The 17466-nt window shown below is 41.7% G+C and overlaps 1 protein-coding gene across 3 annotated transcripts in view; it reads right to left on the bottom strand.

Annotated features, from left to right (window-relative positions):
- Positions 1–17466, bottom strand: part of bbox1 (gamma-butyrobetaine hydroxylase 1) — a 346924-nt gene that overhangs the window by 300198 nt on the left and 29260 nt on the right. For all 3 annotated transcript variants that reach the window (XR_015760109.1, XM_087996317.1, XM_087996316.1), the window contains exons 2-3: positions 16969–17455; positions 13689–13803 (exon numbers count right to left, since the gene is read on the bottom strand). Coding sequence is in view for 2 of the 3 variants with exons in the window: in XM_087996317.1 (XP_087852443.1) it covers positions 13689–13803; positions 16969–17346 (493 nt within the window). In the remaining variant the exon portion in view is untranslated. The remainder of the gene's footprint in view (positions 1–13688; positions 13804–16968; positions 17456–17466) is intronic.

The following is a 17466-nucleotide window of genomic DNA, read 5'->3' on the forward strand; positions in this document are numbered from 1 at the left end:
ATGTGAAGTTTTTGTAAATCTGTAAACCCTGCTCTTGTCCCTTTAGTCTTGACTATTCCAACACATTCCTGGCTGGCTGCCTACACTCCTTAGACTTGCGTCAACAACATCGTGTCCCTCCCTACTTCAGAAATCTCCTGGAGTCCAAAATATGTCAAAATATTTGTGCTCCTTTAATTATGGGATCTTGAGCATTCTGATTCTTTTTATCTGTTCATGAGATGTGGCATCCCTAGTTAGGCCTGCATTTATTGCCCATCTCTAATGACCCAGAGGGACTTAAATCATCCCACCCTTGACAGCAATACCTTAGATTGCTTAGGCCCTATGCTCTGAAATTCTCTCCAGTTCATATTCCTTTAAGACACTCTGAAAAACATACTTCTTTAATGAAGCTAGATGTCTTCTCTTGTATCACAGTGTAAGATTTTAATTTATAATGTTCCTATCAAACACTTTGAGTCATTTCATAATATTAAAGGCCCTATATAAATGCAAATTGCCTTTAATTTTCCCTGATTTCTGGTCAGTATCCTCCATCTCACATTCAAAAGATAATCTTTTTTGGCCTCATTTAAATACTGCTTTGTGAATATTTGACTATCGGTGCAAAAATATCGAAGAAACTAAAAAGGTCATATGTGTAAAAGTTGAAATAAAGATATGTGTATTACAATCGGGCAGCTCTTGTGAGATTTTTTTTCAATATACTTTAGGGGAGAAGTAAAAGGGTTGCTGGTTTTAAGCAGAACAAGATTGATTTGAGTTGGCTGGAAACTAATTTTCTATCTGCTCTGGAGTTCCACTTTGGATTTGTGCTTCTTTCTTTCAACTTTAAGCACTCTGGAGCACAAACAAAAATCTGTAATGGGTGTTTCCACATCCTGCTGTAAACATGAAGAGAAGGCATATCCAGTACCTACACAGTTGACCTCAAAATGCTTGCACATAAATTGAATGGGTCTTTAAGTTTTGTGATAATGGTGGGACCTACAGGGTGCAAGATGTAGGTGACTGCTGCTTGCTACAAGTTTTAGTGATGGTTGATTGAGAGATGAGTCGCAAGTGCTATTGGTAGTTGTGGTCATTTCAGATAAAATGGCATTTTTTTCCACTAGTCTCCTTTTTTATAGAGATGTAACCCAAGCTTATCCAGCCTGGATTCAAGGCTAAAATGCTCCATTCTAAGCAACATCCTGATGAATCTCCTCTGGAGCCCTTCCAGTGTAATCATATCCATCCTATAGTGCAGTGACCAGAACTGCACACAGTACCCCAATTGTGGCCAAACCAAAGTTTTGTACAGCTCAAACATTACCTCTATGCTCTTATAATCTATGGCACAACTCAAAAAGACAGATCAAACCTTTGTTTTTCTGTTTGTGTCATTATCTTTCTAACTGTTTTTTTCTATTGTGAAATAAACTTACATTCCGTTGTTAGAATATCTGCAGCCTTGTGTGAACATGTTTCAGTGACTATGTAAAATGGTAACCAGCTGCAAATATTAATGAAGTGGGGGCAGATTTTCCACTGGCCAGACAGTTATTACACAAGTGTAGCTCGGAATTGTGCATGGGAACTCTACAGAATCCACATCGTAGCGTATTCCAAAGGAGTTACCCAGGAAATTGAATATTCCACTGGGGAATTCCATTACATCTGGAGGCCAATGAAAGTTTCCATCAATATTACAAACTTTGGATGGTTCTGAAGAAATTAAGTAAAATAGCTACTCAGAAAAAATTAGACTATTAAATACATAATCTAGCCCTGAGTAACTATTAAACAGACCGCATACTGATCGCATTCCTAACCCCCTACACACTAAGATTCTGACTTGACAACCCAAGGAATCCAACACCCCAGTTCCAGGACTAAACACCCACCCTCCCCCACAGCTCAGGATCAATTGACCCCTGCCACCAAGGACAGACAATCACCCCAATGCCGCCTGAACCCCAAGCCCAGGATGCAACATCACCCCCCCACAACTATAACTGACATCCTCACCCCGCACTGTTGCCACTCCAGCCCTCCAGCCCGCAATTCAAAAACTCCTCTGCTTGAACCACTCATCAAGACCCCTGCTGGACATTCTGGGACCATTGCAGAACCAAGCCTAAACCCCAAATTCCTTCTGAAATGCTGCCACCAGACCCAGTTCCCTCCCCAACCCCCAATAGCACCACCATTGATTTTGAAGCCCTTCCAGACCCGGCCCAACTCCAAACCCTATTCTGCCTCCACTGGCATGTCACCTATCTAGCACTCTATTTACCTACCACCATACTCCCTAGCCCTTTGGCTTCCTATCACCTGCCATCTGACCCTCTATTCACTTGGCATCTGACTACCTGGCACCCTACTATCCCACGCAGCTGGCAACATCAAACCTCCCAACATCCTAACATCACACTTACCTTATGTTCTTGTCCTTTGACAACAGCTGTCAAAGTGGCTGTCTGGACCTTTAATTTTTAAATTAAGCTGGTGCCTTCCTCTGACAGTTCTATACTACAATAGAACTGTCAGAATGAAAGTATGCCTCCACATTTCTGAGGGAAATCTGAGCAGAGTATCCTCTCAGGAATGCAAAACTCTCTTCTCTCATAAAAACCGAAGGGCTGGAGTGGCAACAGTGTGATTTTATCACTCACCAGAAAATCTGGCCCAGAGCCTTACCTTCTGGGTAATGACATGTCCAGTATGACTATCACCATCACAACATAATGGGTCCTCTTGCCGAATTTGAATTCATTGAATTTAAGAGAAATCTGTTTATTTTCAAGAAATGTGCAAGTGAAAGTACTTGACATTAAACAGACGTTTGCACAAATTGGACTTTCAAAATGGTTTTGAATGTCGCAAAGACTTTCCTGGAAGTAACAGATATATCAGTGGATTGTATGAAACATTTGATTGAAGCTAAACTAAGCGAGTTAATACTTAAGTAGAAGGTAAAAAATAAAGTCAGGATTTCATAAAGATAAGATGCTTAAAGTAATTAGGTTAAAGAGAGGACTGCAGATGCTGGACATCAGAGTCAAGATTTGAGTGGTGCTGGAAAAGCACAGCAGGTCAGGCAGCATCGAAGGTGCAGGAAAATCGACGTTTTGGGCAGGAGTCCTTCATTAGGAATGAAGCTGGGAGCCTCCGGGGTGGAGAGATAAATGGGAGGGGGGGTGGGGATGGGGAAAAGCTAAGAGTGCAATAGATGAATGGAGGTAGGGATAAAGGTGATAGGTCGGAGAGGAGGGTGGAGCGGAGAGGTGGGAAAGAAGATTGGCAGGTTGGACAGGTTATGAGGATGGTGCTGAGCTGGAAGGTTGGAACCGGGGTAAGGTGGAGGGAGGGGAAATGAGGAAACTGATGAAGTCCACATTGATGCCCTGCGGTTGAAGGGTCCCGAGGTGGAAGATGAGGCGTTCTTCCTCCAGGCTTTGGGTGGTGAGGGAGTGTCGATGGAGGAGGCTCAGGGCCTGCATGTCCTCGGCAGTGGGAGGGGGAGTTGAAGTATTCGACCAAGGGGCAGTGGGGTTGATTGGTGCAGGTGTCCCAGAGATGTTCCCTAAAGCACTCTGCAAGAAGGCGTCCAGTCTTCCTAATGTAAAGGAGACCGCATCAGGAGGAACGGATACAATAAATGACATTTGTGGAAGTGCAGGTGAAACTTTGATGGATGTGGAAGGGTCCTTTGGGGCCTTCGATGGAGGTGAGCGTGCAGGTTTTGCAATTCCTGCGGCGGCAGGGGAAGGTGCCAGGAGGGGATGGTGGGTTGTTGGGGGGCATGGGCATGACCAGATAGTCACAGAAGGAATGTTCTTTGCGGAAAGTGGATAGGGGTGGGGTGGGAAATATATCACTGGTGGTGGGGTCCGTTTGTAGGTGGCAGAAATGTCAGCAGATGATGCGGTTTATGCGGAGGTTGGTGGGGTGAAGTGAAGATCGGGGGTTCTGTCCTTGTTGCGGTTGGGGTGGGGTTTGAGGCCCTCCATTTCTTCCTCTTCCGACGCCCTTGGCCACCCCTGTCATCTGGAGGAAGTGGGAGGATTCGAAGGAGAAACTGTGAAGGGTGAGGACCAGTTCAGCCAAACGAATGAGAGTGTCAGTGAAAGGGAGAGGAAGAAATGGTGGGCTTGGAGGCCCAGGTCATGGCTGATGGAGGTGTAGAGGGACTGAATGTCCATGGTGAAGATATCCTCCCACTTTCTCCAGACGAAAGGGGTATCCATGGGCACCCGCATGGGCCCCAGCTATGCCTGTCTCTTTGTTGGCTAGGTAGTTACACCAGCACCACTCCTCACCTCTTCCTCCGCTACAGTGATGACTGCATCGGCTCCACGTCGTGCTTCCACGAGGAGATTGAGCAGTTCATCAACTTCACCAACACATTCCACCCCGACCTTAAATTCACCAGAACCATCTTTGACACCTCCCTCCCCTTCCTGGACCTCTCCATCTCCATCAACGATGACCAACTCAACAGTGACATTTTTTACAAACCCACCAACTCCCACAGATCCCTGGATTAAGTATCTTCCCACCCTACCTTCTGCAAGAATGCTATTCCGTATTCCCAATTCCTCCGCCTCTGCCGTATCTGCTTCCAAGAGGACCAGTTCCACAACAGTACACACCAAATGGCCTCTGTCTTTAAAGACCATAATTTCCTCTCCCATGTGGTTGAAGATGCCCTCCAACGTGTCTCATCCATGTCCTGCAGCTCCGCCCTCAAACCCCACTCCTCCAACCGCCACAAGGATGGAACCCTCGGTCTTCATTTCACCCCACCAACCACCACATAAACCGCATCAACTGCCGACATTTCTGCCACTTACAAACGGACCCCACTATCATATATTTCCCACCCCACCCCTATCCATTTTCCGCAAAGACCAATCCCTCCATGATTACCTGGTCGAGTCCACGCCCCCCAACAACCCACCCTCCCCTCCTGGCACCTTCCCCTGCCACCGCAGGAATTGCAAACCCTGCGCCCTCACCTCCATCCAAGACCCCAAAGGACCCTTCCACATCCATCAAAGTTTCACCTGCACTTCCTCAAATGGCATTTATTGTATCCGTTGCTCCTGATGCGGTCTCCTTTACATTGGGGAGACTCAACACCTTCTCACAGAACGCTTTAGGGAACATCTCCGGGACAGCCGCACCAATCAACACTGTGGCCGAACATTTCAACTCCCCCTCCCACTCAGCCGAGGACATGCAGGTCCTGAGCTTCCTCCATTGACACTCCCTCACCACCCGAAGCCTGGAGGAAGAACGCCTCGGGACCCTTGAACCCCAGGGCATCAATGTGGACTTCACCAGTTGCCTCATTTCCCCTACCCCCCCCCCCCCAACTTACCCCAGTCCAACCTTCCAGCTCAGCACCATCCTCATGATCTGTCCTACCTGCTAATCTTTCTTCCCCCCCCAACCGCTCCACCCACCTCTCCGACTTATCACCTTCATCCCCACCTCCATCCACCTATTGCACTCTTAGCTACTTCTCCCCAGCCCCACCCCCCTCCCATTTATCTCTCCACCCTGGAGGCTCCCAGCTTCATTCCTGGGAAATATTCTGCCCGAAATATCAATTTTCCTGTTCCTCGGATGCTGCCTGACCTGCTGTGCTTTTCCAGCACAATTCTAATCTTGCTTAAAGTATTATCCAGCATCCAGAATTAAAAGGAATGAAACCTAAACTTGATGCGTTATTATGTGAATTAGCCAGGTTTCAGACAGAAATGGAAAAAAATGATTTAGAGAGTTAAGAAAAACAAAACACTTGAATTGGACAAGACGAAGAGAAGAAAATTGAAATTGAAGGCGTGGACAAATAAGGAAAAAGTGAATTGAAAATAACTTGAATTGGAGAGAGACTAAAGAAAAAGAAATGGAAAGAGGGGTGAAATTATAAAATTTTGAACTCTAAAGAGATTAGAAACGGAGACATGAATTGGACAGAAAGAAGTTTATGGAAACAACAAAGATGGATGGAGGAACAAGAGTGTTGAGGAGGCAGGAAGGCTGCAGAAGGACTTGGACAGGCAAGGAGAGTGGGCAAAGAAGTGTCAAATGGAATACAATGTAGGAAAGTGTGATGTTATGTACTTTGGTAGGAAGAATAGAGATGTAAGACTATTTTCTAAATGGGGAAAGGCTTCGGAAATCTGAAGCACAAAGGGACTTAGGAGTCTGAGTTCAGGATTTTGTTTAGGTTAACATGCAGATTTAGTTGACAGGAAGGCAAATGCAATGTGAGCATTCATTTCAAGAGGGCTGGAATACAAGAGCAAAGATGCACTGCTGAAGCTGTATAAGGCTCTGATCAGACCACTTTTTGGAATGTTGTGAGGAATTTGGGCCCTGCATTTAAGGAAGGACCTGTTAACATTGGAGGGGGTCCGGAGGAGATTTACAAGAGTGATTCCAAGGATAAAGGGCTTGTCATATGAGGAGTGATTGAGGACTCTGAGTCTGAACTCAATAGTTTAGAGAGTTGCGGGGAAATCTGGTTGATTGAAACTTACAAAATACAGAAAGGCCTGGATAGAGTCGATGTGGAGAAGGTGTTTCCATTAACAGCAGATACTAGGCACAGCCTCAGAGCGAAAGGATGGCATTTTAGAACTGAGATTAGGAGGAATTTCTTCAGCCAGAGAGTGATTAAACAGTAGAACTCATTGCCAAAGCTCATGGGTTGTAAACAGATTCTATTCTGAAATCCGTTTGCAAGCAGATTTGTACCCAAGTCAGAACACAATACAGTTTGATATCGAACAGCTGTTCATAAGATACAAGAAATATCCAGATGTCTGGTCTTTAAAATTAATCCTCTGTATGGGATCAAGTTTATAAGTTTGAGCAGTCGTCAGTTGGACCTTCGTAAATCAGGTACTCCCTGTAGTGGGGAAACTCCAAATATCTATGAAATCTGTGCCTTTGATTCTGATACCATTTTGAAGAACCATTTAGTACAGCCTTAATAGATTACATAGGATACCAATCTAAAACTAAATCTTTTAATAATTATGGATATTTTGACAAGATTTCCTGAAGCATTGCCTATGAGAAAGGTTATGACAAAAATGGTAGCAGAAGAGTTAATTCAAATTCCAATGAGTTTCTCCCTCACTGAGGTTAGACTGACTGGCCAATAGCATCTTGGTACATCACCTCCTGCCTTCTTGATTAACTGACTCACATTGGCTGTCCTCTAGTCCTTAGGCACATCTCCTATGATCAGAGAGGAATTTGAAAATTATTGCCAGCCCCATGCTACTTTCTCCCTTACCTCACTTAGCACCCAGCGTTGGAGGTTTATCTACTTTTAAGTCTTCCAGACCACTCAGAATCCTGTCTCTGTTTGGCTTGCCAGGTTCATTCAGTTCCTTGCCATATTACAGCATTTATCCAGAAACAAGTGGTGAATTCCAGAGGTGAAGAAAAACTGACTACACTTAACATAAACGCAGGATTTCAGCAAGTAAGGCATCAAGGAGCCTGAGCAAAACTAGAGTCAATGGGACTCAGGGGAAAACTTCCACTCAGAGTCATTCCTAAGATGGTTGTGATTGGTGGAGGTCAATAGTCTCAGTCCAAGAAGCACTGCTGAGTTCCTCAGAGTAGTGTACTTGGCCAACCACAGCTGCTTCACCAAAGATTTCCCTCCTTTCTAAGGTTAAAAGTGGGGATGATTGCACAACATTGAACACCAATCACAGCTCCTCAGACACTGAAGTACTCCATGTCCATATGCAGTAAGCCCTGGACAACATCCAGGATGGGTCTGATGAGTGACAAGTAACCATTCTACCACATAAATGTCAGATATCACAGGTTCTAAAAAGAGACGGTGCAAGATAGCAGACGATGACACATCCCTCCCAGATTGTCTCCACTCGTTCCACCTCTGTGCTGTTAATGTGTAGGGGGGCATGAGTAACATCCTGCCGAAAGTCAATAATGAGTTCCTTGGTTTTGCCGGCATTGAGAGCTAGATGTTCTCAGTGCACCATTTTTCCAGGTCTTCCACCTCCCGTCTGTGGTCTGTTTCGTTGCCATCTGAGATTTGACCGATTATGGTGGTGTTGTCAGCGAACTTATAAATGGCATTAGTCTGGTATTTGGCGACGCAGTCATGGGTATATAGTGAGTACAGTGGGGGGCTGATTACACATCCCTGGGGGCGCCAGTGTTGAGTGTTAGTGAGGATGAAGTATTGTCCCCAATCTTCACTGATTTTATGCTTGCTTTGAGCAGAATTTCGGCAGAGACGTAACACCTACTCTGACAAGTCCTGATGAATCTATCCCAACAGTCATTGCATCAGGGGTCAGATCAGTTTTCCTTCATATGAATCCAAGGAAAGCGATGGGACCAGATGGTGTACTAGGCCATGCACTCAGAGCATGCGCAGATCAACTGGCAAAGGTCTTCTCGGACATGTTCAACCTTTCCTTGCAGCAGGCCACTGTTTCAAGAGGGCCAACATCATCCCTGTGCCTAAGAAGGCTCATGCAGCATGTCTCAATGACTATCGCCTCGTGCCCTAACTTCGGTGGTCAGGAAGTGCTTTGAAAGGCTCATCATGGCATTAATCAACTCCAGCCTCCCCACTACTCTTGACCCACTCCAATTTGCCTATCAGACCAACAGATGCCATATCACTTGCCCTTCACTACTCCCTAGAACATCTTGACACCAAGAACAGCTCCGTAAGAATCCTACTCATTGACTACAGTTCAGCCTTCAACACTATTATCCCCTCGAGATTGATTACTGAACTCAGTGATCTCAGAATAAGCCCCACTCTGTGCAATGAGATCCTCAGTGTCCTGACCTACAGGCCACAATCAGTGAAGATTGGGGACAATACTTCATCCTCACTAACACTCAGCACTGGCGCCCCCAGGGATGTGTAATCAGCCCCCCACTGTACTCACTATATACCCATGACTGCGTCGCCAAATACCAGACTAATGCCATTTATAAGTTCGCTGACAACACCACCATAATCGGTCAAATCTCAGATGGCAACGAAACAGACCACAGACGGGAGGTGGAAGACCTGGAAAAATGGTGCACTGAGAACATCTAGCTCTCAATGCCGGCAAAACCAAGGAACTCATTATTGACTTTCGGCAGGATGTTACTCATGCCCCCCTACACATTAACAGCACAGAGGTGGAACGAGTGGAGAATGTCAAGCTCCTGGGAGTGGTCATCAACAACAAACTTTCTTGGACTCTTCATATGAACGCACTGGTTACAAGGGCCCAGCAATGTCTCTTCTTCCTCAGGCAGCTGAGGAAATTTGGCATGACAGCGAATACCCTTGCCAACTTTTATAGGTGCGCCATCGAGAGCATTCTCGATGTATCACTACCTCCATTCAAGATCGGAGACGGTTACAGGAAATGGTGAACTTGGCCCAGACAATCATAAAGGCCCATCTATAGAATCCATCTACCAGGCCCGCTGTCAAGGAAAGGCTGCCAGCATACGCAAACATCCATCCAACCTTAGCAATATTTTTCCACAACGTCTACCGTCAGGGAGTAGCCTGAACACACGCATCAGCCAGTTTCGAAACAGTTTCTACCCTACTGTTGTTGGAATACTGAGTGGACTCACAAACTCTTAACATTCGCCTGGATCTGTGTTTTGCTGCTGTTTACCTATTATTTACTTAGTTATGCTGCTTAACTCTGTGATCTGCCTGTATTGCTTGCAAGACAAAGCTTTTCTTTTTTTTCAGAACCTTTGATACTCCTGTTTTTTTTGTTTCCCTCAGCACCCATGTTGCGTGTGTGCATGTGTGAGACACAGTGAAAGACACAAGGTGTACAAATCTTTATTCAATTTCCACCACCAGGAAGAAAGGAAACACCAAGTGACCAGTGACAAGCAGTGCCCTTCTCATCAAAGGGCAATGCTGTGTGATCAAACAGTGAAGGGGAGGGCAGGGATCACGTCAAAATAGAGTTGGAGGGGGAAACAATACACTCCATTCCCTGTGGTGCTCACCTCTCCCTGAACATCTCAAGGGTGTTGGTGGACACTGTGTGCTCCTTCTCCAGAGACACTTAGGCTCGAATGTAACCTCAGAAGAGGAGCAGGTAATCGGCCTTAACGACCCCTCCATGTCCCGCTGCCTGGACCTGTTTATGGTCAGTTTGGCCAGGCCCAGAAGCAGACCCACGAGGAGGTCCTCTGACTTGCCCTCCCCTCTCCATACCAGGTGCCCGAAGATCAGGAGTGTAGGACTGAAGAGCAACCAGAAACAGAGAAGAAGGTTTTTAAGAAAATCAAGAAGGGAGTGTAAGCTCCCACACCCAATATATACATGGTGCATGGACTCCACAGAGAAAGCAGTTGGGCTGGGAGTCTGTGAACCACCGCAATCTGTGGTTGCAGGGAACCGCTGCGTGCAGCACCCACCCACCCCAGATCCCCGAGAAAGGGGGAGGACTCCCATGTAGAGAGCCCTCCACCGGGGACAAAGCTTTTCACGGTGCCTCAGTACTCGTGCCAATAAATTCAATTCAATTCAGATAATGACTATTTCCAACAAATGAGAATTTAACTAGCGCTCTTTTACATTTGACTACCATAACTGAACTTCCTATTATCAACATTCTGGGGTTATTATTGACCAGAAATTGAACTAGTCATTTCAATGCTGTGGCTACAAGAATTGGTCAGAGGCTGGGAATCCTGCAATGTGTAATTCACCTCCTGGCCCACAATGTATGTACTTTAATTGCTCAAAAAAATGTGCAGGGATATGATGGAATACTCTCCCTATTCCTGGATGGGTGAAACTCCAACAACACTCAAGTACTTTAGAAACTTGACACCAACTAAGGCAAAGTTTCACGCCTGATTGGCATCCCGTTATCTATATTCAGCATTTGTTCCTTTCACCACCATTCACAATGGCTACAGTGTTTACAATCTACAAGATGCATGACGGTAACTCACTCAGACTCCTCCAACGTCACCTTCCAAATCCACAACTTCTATCAGTTAGGGTACAGCTGACAGCCACCACCACATTCCCTTCCAAATCACAGACTATCCTCACTTGGAAGTTTATCGCCATTCCTGCACTGTCTGAGTCAAATTCCTTGAACTCCCTTCCTAAAAGCACTGTGGTTGTAGCTACAGCCCAAGGACTACAGCAATTCAAGACAATAAAAATTAATGCCCCCGATTTTTGGCCCCTCTAAAAATGAAAAGAGGGAAAACCTATTTACTTGATCTGGGCCTCTGATAATTTTAATCACTGCAATTGGTTAGGTGAATTGGCCATTCTAAATTGCCCATAGTGTCAGATGAAGGGGTAAATTTAGGGGAATGGGTCTGGGTGGGTTGCGCTTCGGCGGGTCGGTGTGGACTTGTTGGGCTGAAGGGCCTGTTTCCACACTGTAAGTAATCTAATCTAATCTAATCTAATCTAATCTAATCTAATCTAATCAATTAAGTCATCCTGAGGATTCTCTGTTAAAAATAAAATATTATTGAACCCACTCTGAAAAAGAATCACTGGACCTAAAACATTAACTCTGCTTTTTCTGCCAAACCTGCTGAGTTTTCCAGTAATTTCTATTTTTGGGTCTGATTTCCAGCATTCGCAGTTCTTTGCTTAGTCTTATATTCTATACCTTGTTTAAAAGAAAATCTGCACGATGCTTTCCAAATCAAACTCAGGGGAATTGAAACAGAACCAACAGCTTTCTGAACCTAATCAATAGTTAAGATTACAGGCTTGGAATGTCCTTTGATCACTGAAACACTGCATTCTTGATGAGCAGCTTTGCAGCTACAGCGAATAATTGGCAAAACAAAAGCTGCACATTTTTTTGAGCAATTAAAAATACAACCACAGCCAAATTCTACCCACTTTCACTTTAACAATATTTCTTTCAGTTAATAGTGGTAAGTCAGCGTAAATTTATGGAATATTTTGTACTGCTCATTATGTTTTATAAATGAAAGCTTAGTTAATGCTAAAAATAGGTTGATGAAAATACTATAGCATCAAAATGGTAAACTGCTTAACAGGTTGAAACTATGTCACAGGCAAAGGGAGAATGGAGGGGAATTTAAATTATGGTTGTTTTTCTGCTTTCAAGCCTAAAATAGCGATACTGTTTGATTTATTTTTTCTGATTTTCTTAAAACATCTATCCATTACTGAGATAGGTCAAAGAATGTGACCTAAATCCTGGTTTTCAGATTCTAATATTGAAATAAACACACAGCAAAATCTTTAAGATTATATCAAGAATAAGGTTTATTATCAAAACATTCAGATCCCAGGGAATTGCTTTCCTACTCCATACATACACAGACCCACACATACATGCACAGACACACACAAGCAATTAGGGAGGACAGGAGATAATTATAAATTATAAGTTTTAGCAAATCCAGAAGTATTAAAGAAATTAGTTCATGTACGTTACAACTTTCTGGGGGGGTCAGAGTCCAATAATAATTTACTCCATGACCTGGGCCTGGTACGTTTTATTTCCTGAAGGCTTCTTTCTAGACAGCAATGTGGAGAAAGAGATAGACGACTGAGGTTGCTAACTCAGCTTGGCATTGTGCTTTTCCTCTGAAGGTCAACCAACATCTGATTGAGATCCAAGGGTTAGGAGAAAGTGAGGACTGCAGATGCTGGAGATCAGAGCTGAAAGATGTATTGCTGGAAAAGCACAGCAGGTCAGGCAGCATTCAAGGAGCAGGAGAATCGACGTTTCGGGCATAAGATCCAAGGGTTGTATATTTGACAATTCAACCCGTCTGATTTCAGTCATGTGACAATGGCAGGCATTTCAAGTACTGGTGGCCCATCTCAGTGGGTTAATTGGAAGATCGTTATGCTGAGAGTGTAACTTTGTCTCCCCGATCAGAGTTTCCATTGCAGGGTGACGAGATTACTGTAAAAGTATTCATACTCAATTTAGCATAATGGGTCTTAATGTTTTCCTTTCTTTGAAAGCTAGCTGGAAGCAGACATCTCTATCCCCTTGTGTCAATTATAGGTGGCACGTCTATACAATACAGGGGGTTCAAAAGCTCCTGGAAATACACTCAGGTGATCAAATTAGGTTATTTTAGGAATCTAAAGAAGGGCTCATGCCCGAAACGTCGATTCTCCTGCTCCTTGGATGCTGCCTGACCTGCTGCGCTTTTCCAGCAACACATTTTCAGCTCTGATCTCCAGCATCTGCAGTCCTCACTTTCTCCTATTTTAGGAATCTAGCAATATTGTCCATTTTTAAAAGATACAGGATTTAAACATGAAAATTCAGAAGTTTTCTTTAGGATTCTTCTTCAGGCCCTCTGGTCATGACAACTAGGCTAAGTTCACGCCTCAATTTTTTTCACACAACATTATGGCACTGTTTGCCTGACTAAATATTTACAGATCTATTTGCTTAAATATAATGTTATTCCTTATGTAAAAGATATATTAGCAACATTTTTTGTTGCTTTACCAGAAACTAACTTCATGACAGCAATTTGAAATTTAACACTTTTTAATATGTTAAAAGACACATTGCAGTCACATTCAGATATTTTGGTTAAAAAAAACCAATACAGCACAGAGCATCATTGCCTTGCTGAAGTGCAAAGCTTACAACATGAAGCAATAATAGTCTTACCTGTTAAGAAGAGCTTTTGTTGTCTCTCTTTTCTTGTTGTTTGGGCAAAACTTCTTGTTTTCAACCAATTGGAATCAAATTCACTAATGTGTTGATCAGGCCATACAACTGAAATCTGGAGGAAAATGGTGATAATTGAAAAACAGATTGGAGTGAAAATCACCACTTTCATCTGTCATTGTATTTAGAACTGTACAATAGCACAGAATGCTTTATTTGAAAATTTTAAAAATGATATAACTTGTTATATTGGTGTAAGGGCTTGTAACAGTTCAAAGTAAAGTCTGAGTTTATACATGATTTTCTCCCATTAAAAAAACCTGCAGCTACAACTGAATCTTTGTATAAGGACTTGAATGAAGGCATACTGCCAATTTAGAAAAGGGATAAAATTAGAGGAATGAGTCATACTAAATTGCTTTCAAATACTGACCTATGGTTTGGCCAAGAATTCTTTTCGTAGACATTTGGGAACAGGTTATGTGATCTACTAACTCAAGAAATGTTGTAACGTATAAGAAGTATTATTAGAAGATAAGCAATTCAAAATTGAAGAGAATAAAGATGATATCAAATTAATGTTCTAATGAACTAAATGGGAAGAACTTAATGCCCACCCAAGGGAGTTTGGTGGCTGAGGTGCAACTGGGGAGGAAAGGGTGGAGACCTCACCATATTCCTGCCTGCACTCTATTCATTGTAAATTCTAGCTCAAAGAATGAAGCTAAAGAATTAGTCTAACAGGGTGTACTAAAGTGAAAAAGATAGAAACCTGTGAGCATGAGAGAAATAAGAATTAATTCTAATTAAGAATATAAGTAAAAGTAAAATTTCATGTCTGTATTGCTATTGTAAACTTTCCTAAACTATTATCTAAAATTTAGTTTTGCTTTTTTATGAAGCATATATTTATTGCAGCAGTAAACATGTCTTCTGAGAATTTTTAATGTATCATTATATTTTTTAATTTGTCGGTGACTGAATTACAGAAAATAAGAATTGTTAGATAAATACCAGCTCATGTAATGAAACTGGATAGGTCAGGGTAGGAGAAAGAATAGGGGAAGATGGGGGAAGAAACAAAAAGAAAAGGCAGGGGGGACCTTTCCCACAGGTTTATTATTGGCATAAATGGAGTTTAAAAAGTGGAGCAAGTTTCCAGGTGGAATGCAAAGGAATATTTATACCTGCCTCACAATTCTTCTTCACACTTGAATATCTGTTGGTATCATGTTTTCTATGATGAAAAAATTAGTTATGTTGCATGGTACAAAGCTTCACCAGATTATACTTGCTAGCAACAGCAAGCCTCAAAGGAAAGAAATAATCTATATGGTGCCTATAAGTAGATTGGAAGTCTTCAGGTGCTGAATACCTTTATGTTTAAAAATCCGCTGCTAATATAGTTCTTAGTTGAATTTGTGGAAAAAGATAATGGGGAATCAAAGATGGATGTTAGAATATATTTTCTATCTTTATTGCAATAATTCCATTTTTATAAATGTTATTCAGCAAGCAACAGGCTAACAAGTGCCAACTAAAAGATTTTGGAAACATTTCAGCATTTTATGAAATATGTTCTGTTTAGGGACCCCAATTTAATTATTAAATAATATGTGAGAATAATATGTCATTATGAAAGGTTTTTAAAACTTTTTTTATGCAACATTCATTCAGCATAAACATATTGATATTTTGTAAATATAATCTCTCTCCTATTTGTAAATGAAAATTCCAAGTCACAGCCATTGTGTTGCATTCAAGGCAGAATACTTCCGCCATGGATAAAATTCACATTAGTGCTGTCAGAGGAATACTAAGCTCACTGCTTAAGTATATAGATTAGAAAAATTAATAGATTGATCTCTGGGTCCAATCATGATTTTAATGAAGCTCAACCACGTCAAAGCAATTCCACTTTTTCTCTGTTTTCAAATTTTTGCTTTCAACCTTTGTTGGTAGGATATGATCATGTTCCTGCTGTAAGATTACAAAGATATAGTGCAGAGAAAATAAATTGTACAGACTAGCTAAAATTACAACTTTCCACTTTGTAGGAGCAAATGTGAATTAAAACAGGGTCTGAGGATAAGGCAGCAAAAATAAAAGCAATAATGCTACTGACATTATGGATTAGCAGACAAACAGTGGTGAAAAAAGACTGTAATTTGCTGCCCAATAGTTTAGTCTTCAAATAAATCTCATCTTAAAAACTTGATTTATATATTTACACAAATTAGTTTCTACAAAATTAAGCAGAGGCTCATTTGTTTTTCAGGCCATTAAACATTTAAGTGTAATATACACTCAGATGCCTTGTAGTTATCACGGTATGACTTCATGTAAAAATAAATAAGAGCAGAGTTAAAATCCGAGTCACAAATTACTCTGACACAAATGACCCTGGTTTCACAATTCTTAGACCAGATTTTACATTCTAGCTCAGCTCTTGTCAACTATTACTGTTCAATAAATAACATTTTGTGGTTTTAAAGTCTTTTTGCTTTTATTTTTGAGAAATCTAAAGATTTTCATATAAAGGTTCTTTGAAAAAGATGACTAACTTAGACAATTGTCTTTTACTTTCAGGCGATGTTATATTGTCTACTATACTTATGTTGAATGTGCTCACCTGCCTCTGCCTACAGAGAACATTTCAGGAAAATAGAAATGACAATGTGTTCACATATAAAAATATGAGCTATTTTTTATTACACTAAAAAAAAGGTTGTCACAGAAGAGCTGAAATGTATGAATCACTATGTAAAAATCACTATATAGTTAATAGAGATAATCAAGGATTAGTGGAAGTTTTAATTATTTTTCTGAACCCTGCAACTTTTTAAAATCTGCCAGGATGAAGGGAGTGTTTTTTAGAAATAGCAGAAATATAGGCATCAAATTTTAATATAAACTTCCATTGGATCTGGCACACCCGTTTATATTCCAGAAAGGATAATACACACAATTAAGCTGTTCTGTATTATCTCAATCACTTACCCTATTGTGGTATCATTCTGTGTTACTATGCTTCTTTAATGAAAAATGTTATTCAATTTTATCCCTTATTTTAATAGAAGGGTATTCTGCATTTCATGGTAATTTGTTGTACATTATTTAATACTTTACAAGTTAATCATAGTAAAAAGGTTTGATCTGGATCAGAAGTTGCTCTTTTATAGCACATTAAGTGTCTCCAGATTAATACGTAGACAGATAATTTAGTACATAAATAGTAGCTTACACACATTGTCTTGAGAATCGTTCAAGCTACTAATACCTTTGAATCAGTTGAAATGACTTTCTCTACAGAAATGTTCACATCCAAATCTTCTATTGGAAGCTTTCTTGCTTTAGCTGAAGACAGGAAGCACTGGGGACATTGGCAGTTATCCCTTAACCACACGTAAGGATACTGGCTGTGGTTTCCATCATCCCAGTGAACAGTGATGCACCGCTGTTTATCAAAGGCCTCTACTTTTTCGATAACTGAAATTGGCATACTTATTTTAAAAGCTGTGGGTGTGTGGTGTCTGTAAATTTGAAGAGAAACTTCTTGTTTGGGACGACACAGAGAGTTCTGTCCAGCTGGTAGCCTTTGCACTCTGTTTCGAAATATTATGTTATTGATCAAATATTTTGGAATTGAACGCCACATTTTTGCACTCTCTACTTTCCAAAAGATGGCAGTTGCCTCTGATTCTTAGTCTTCACTTTGAATGCTTGAAGCAGGATGTTTACAGCCCATTCGAAATTCAGTTATGCTTCTATAAATTGA

This window comes from Chiloscyllium plagiosum, unplaced genomic scaffold (assembly GCF_037043375.1).
Source record: "Chiloscyllium plagiosum isolate Xiang-an unplaced genomic scaffold, Cpla_swu_hap1 HiC_scaffold_18, whole genome shotgun sequence".
Classification (NCBI taxonomy): Eukaryota; Metazoa; Chordata; class Chondrichthyes; order Orectolobiformes; family Hemiscylliidae; genus Chiloscyllium; species Chiloscyllium plagiosum.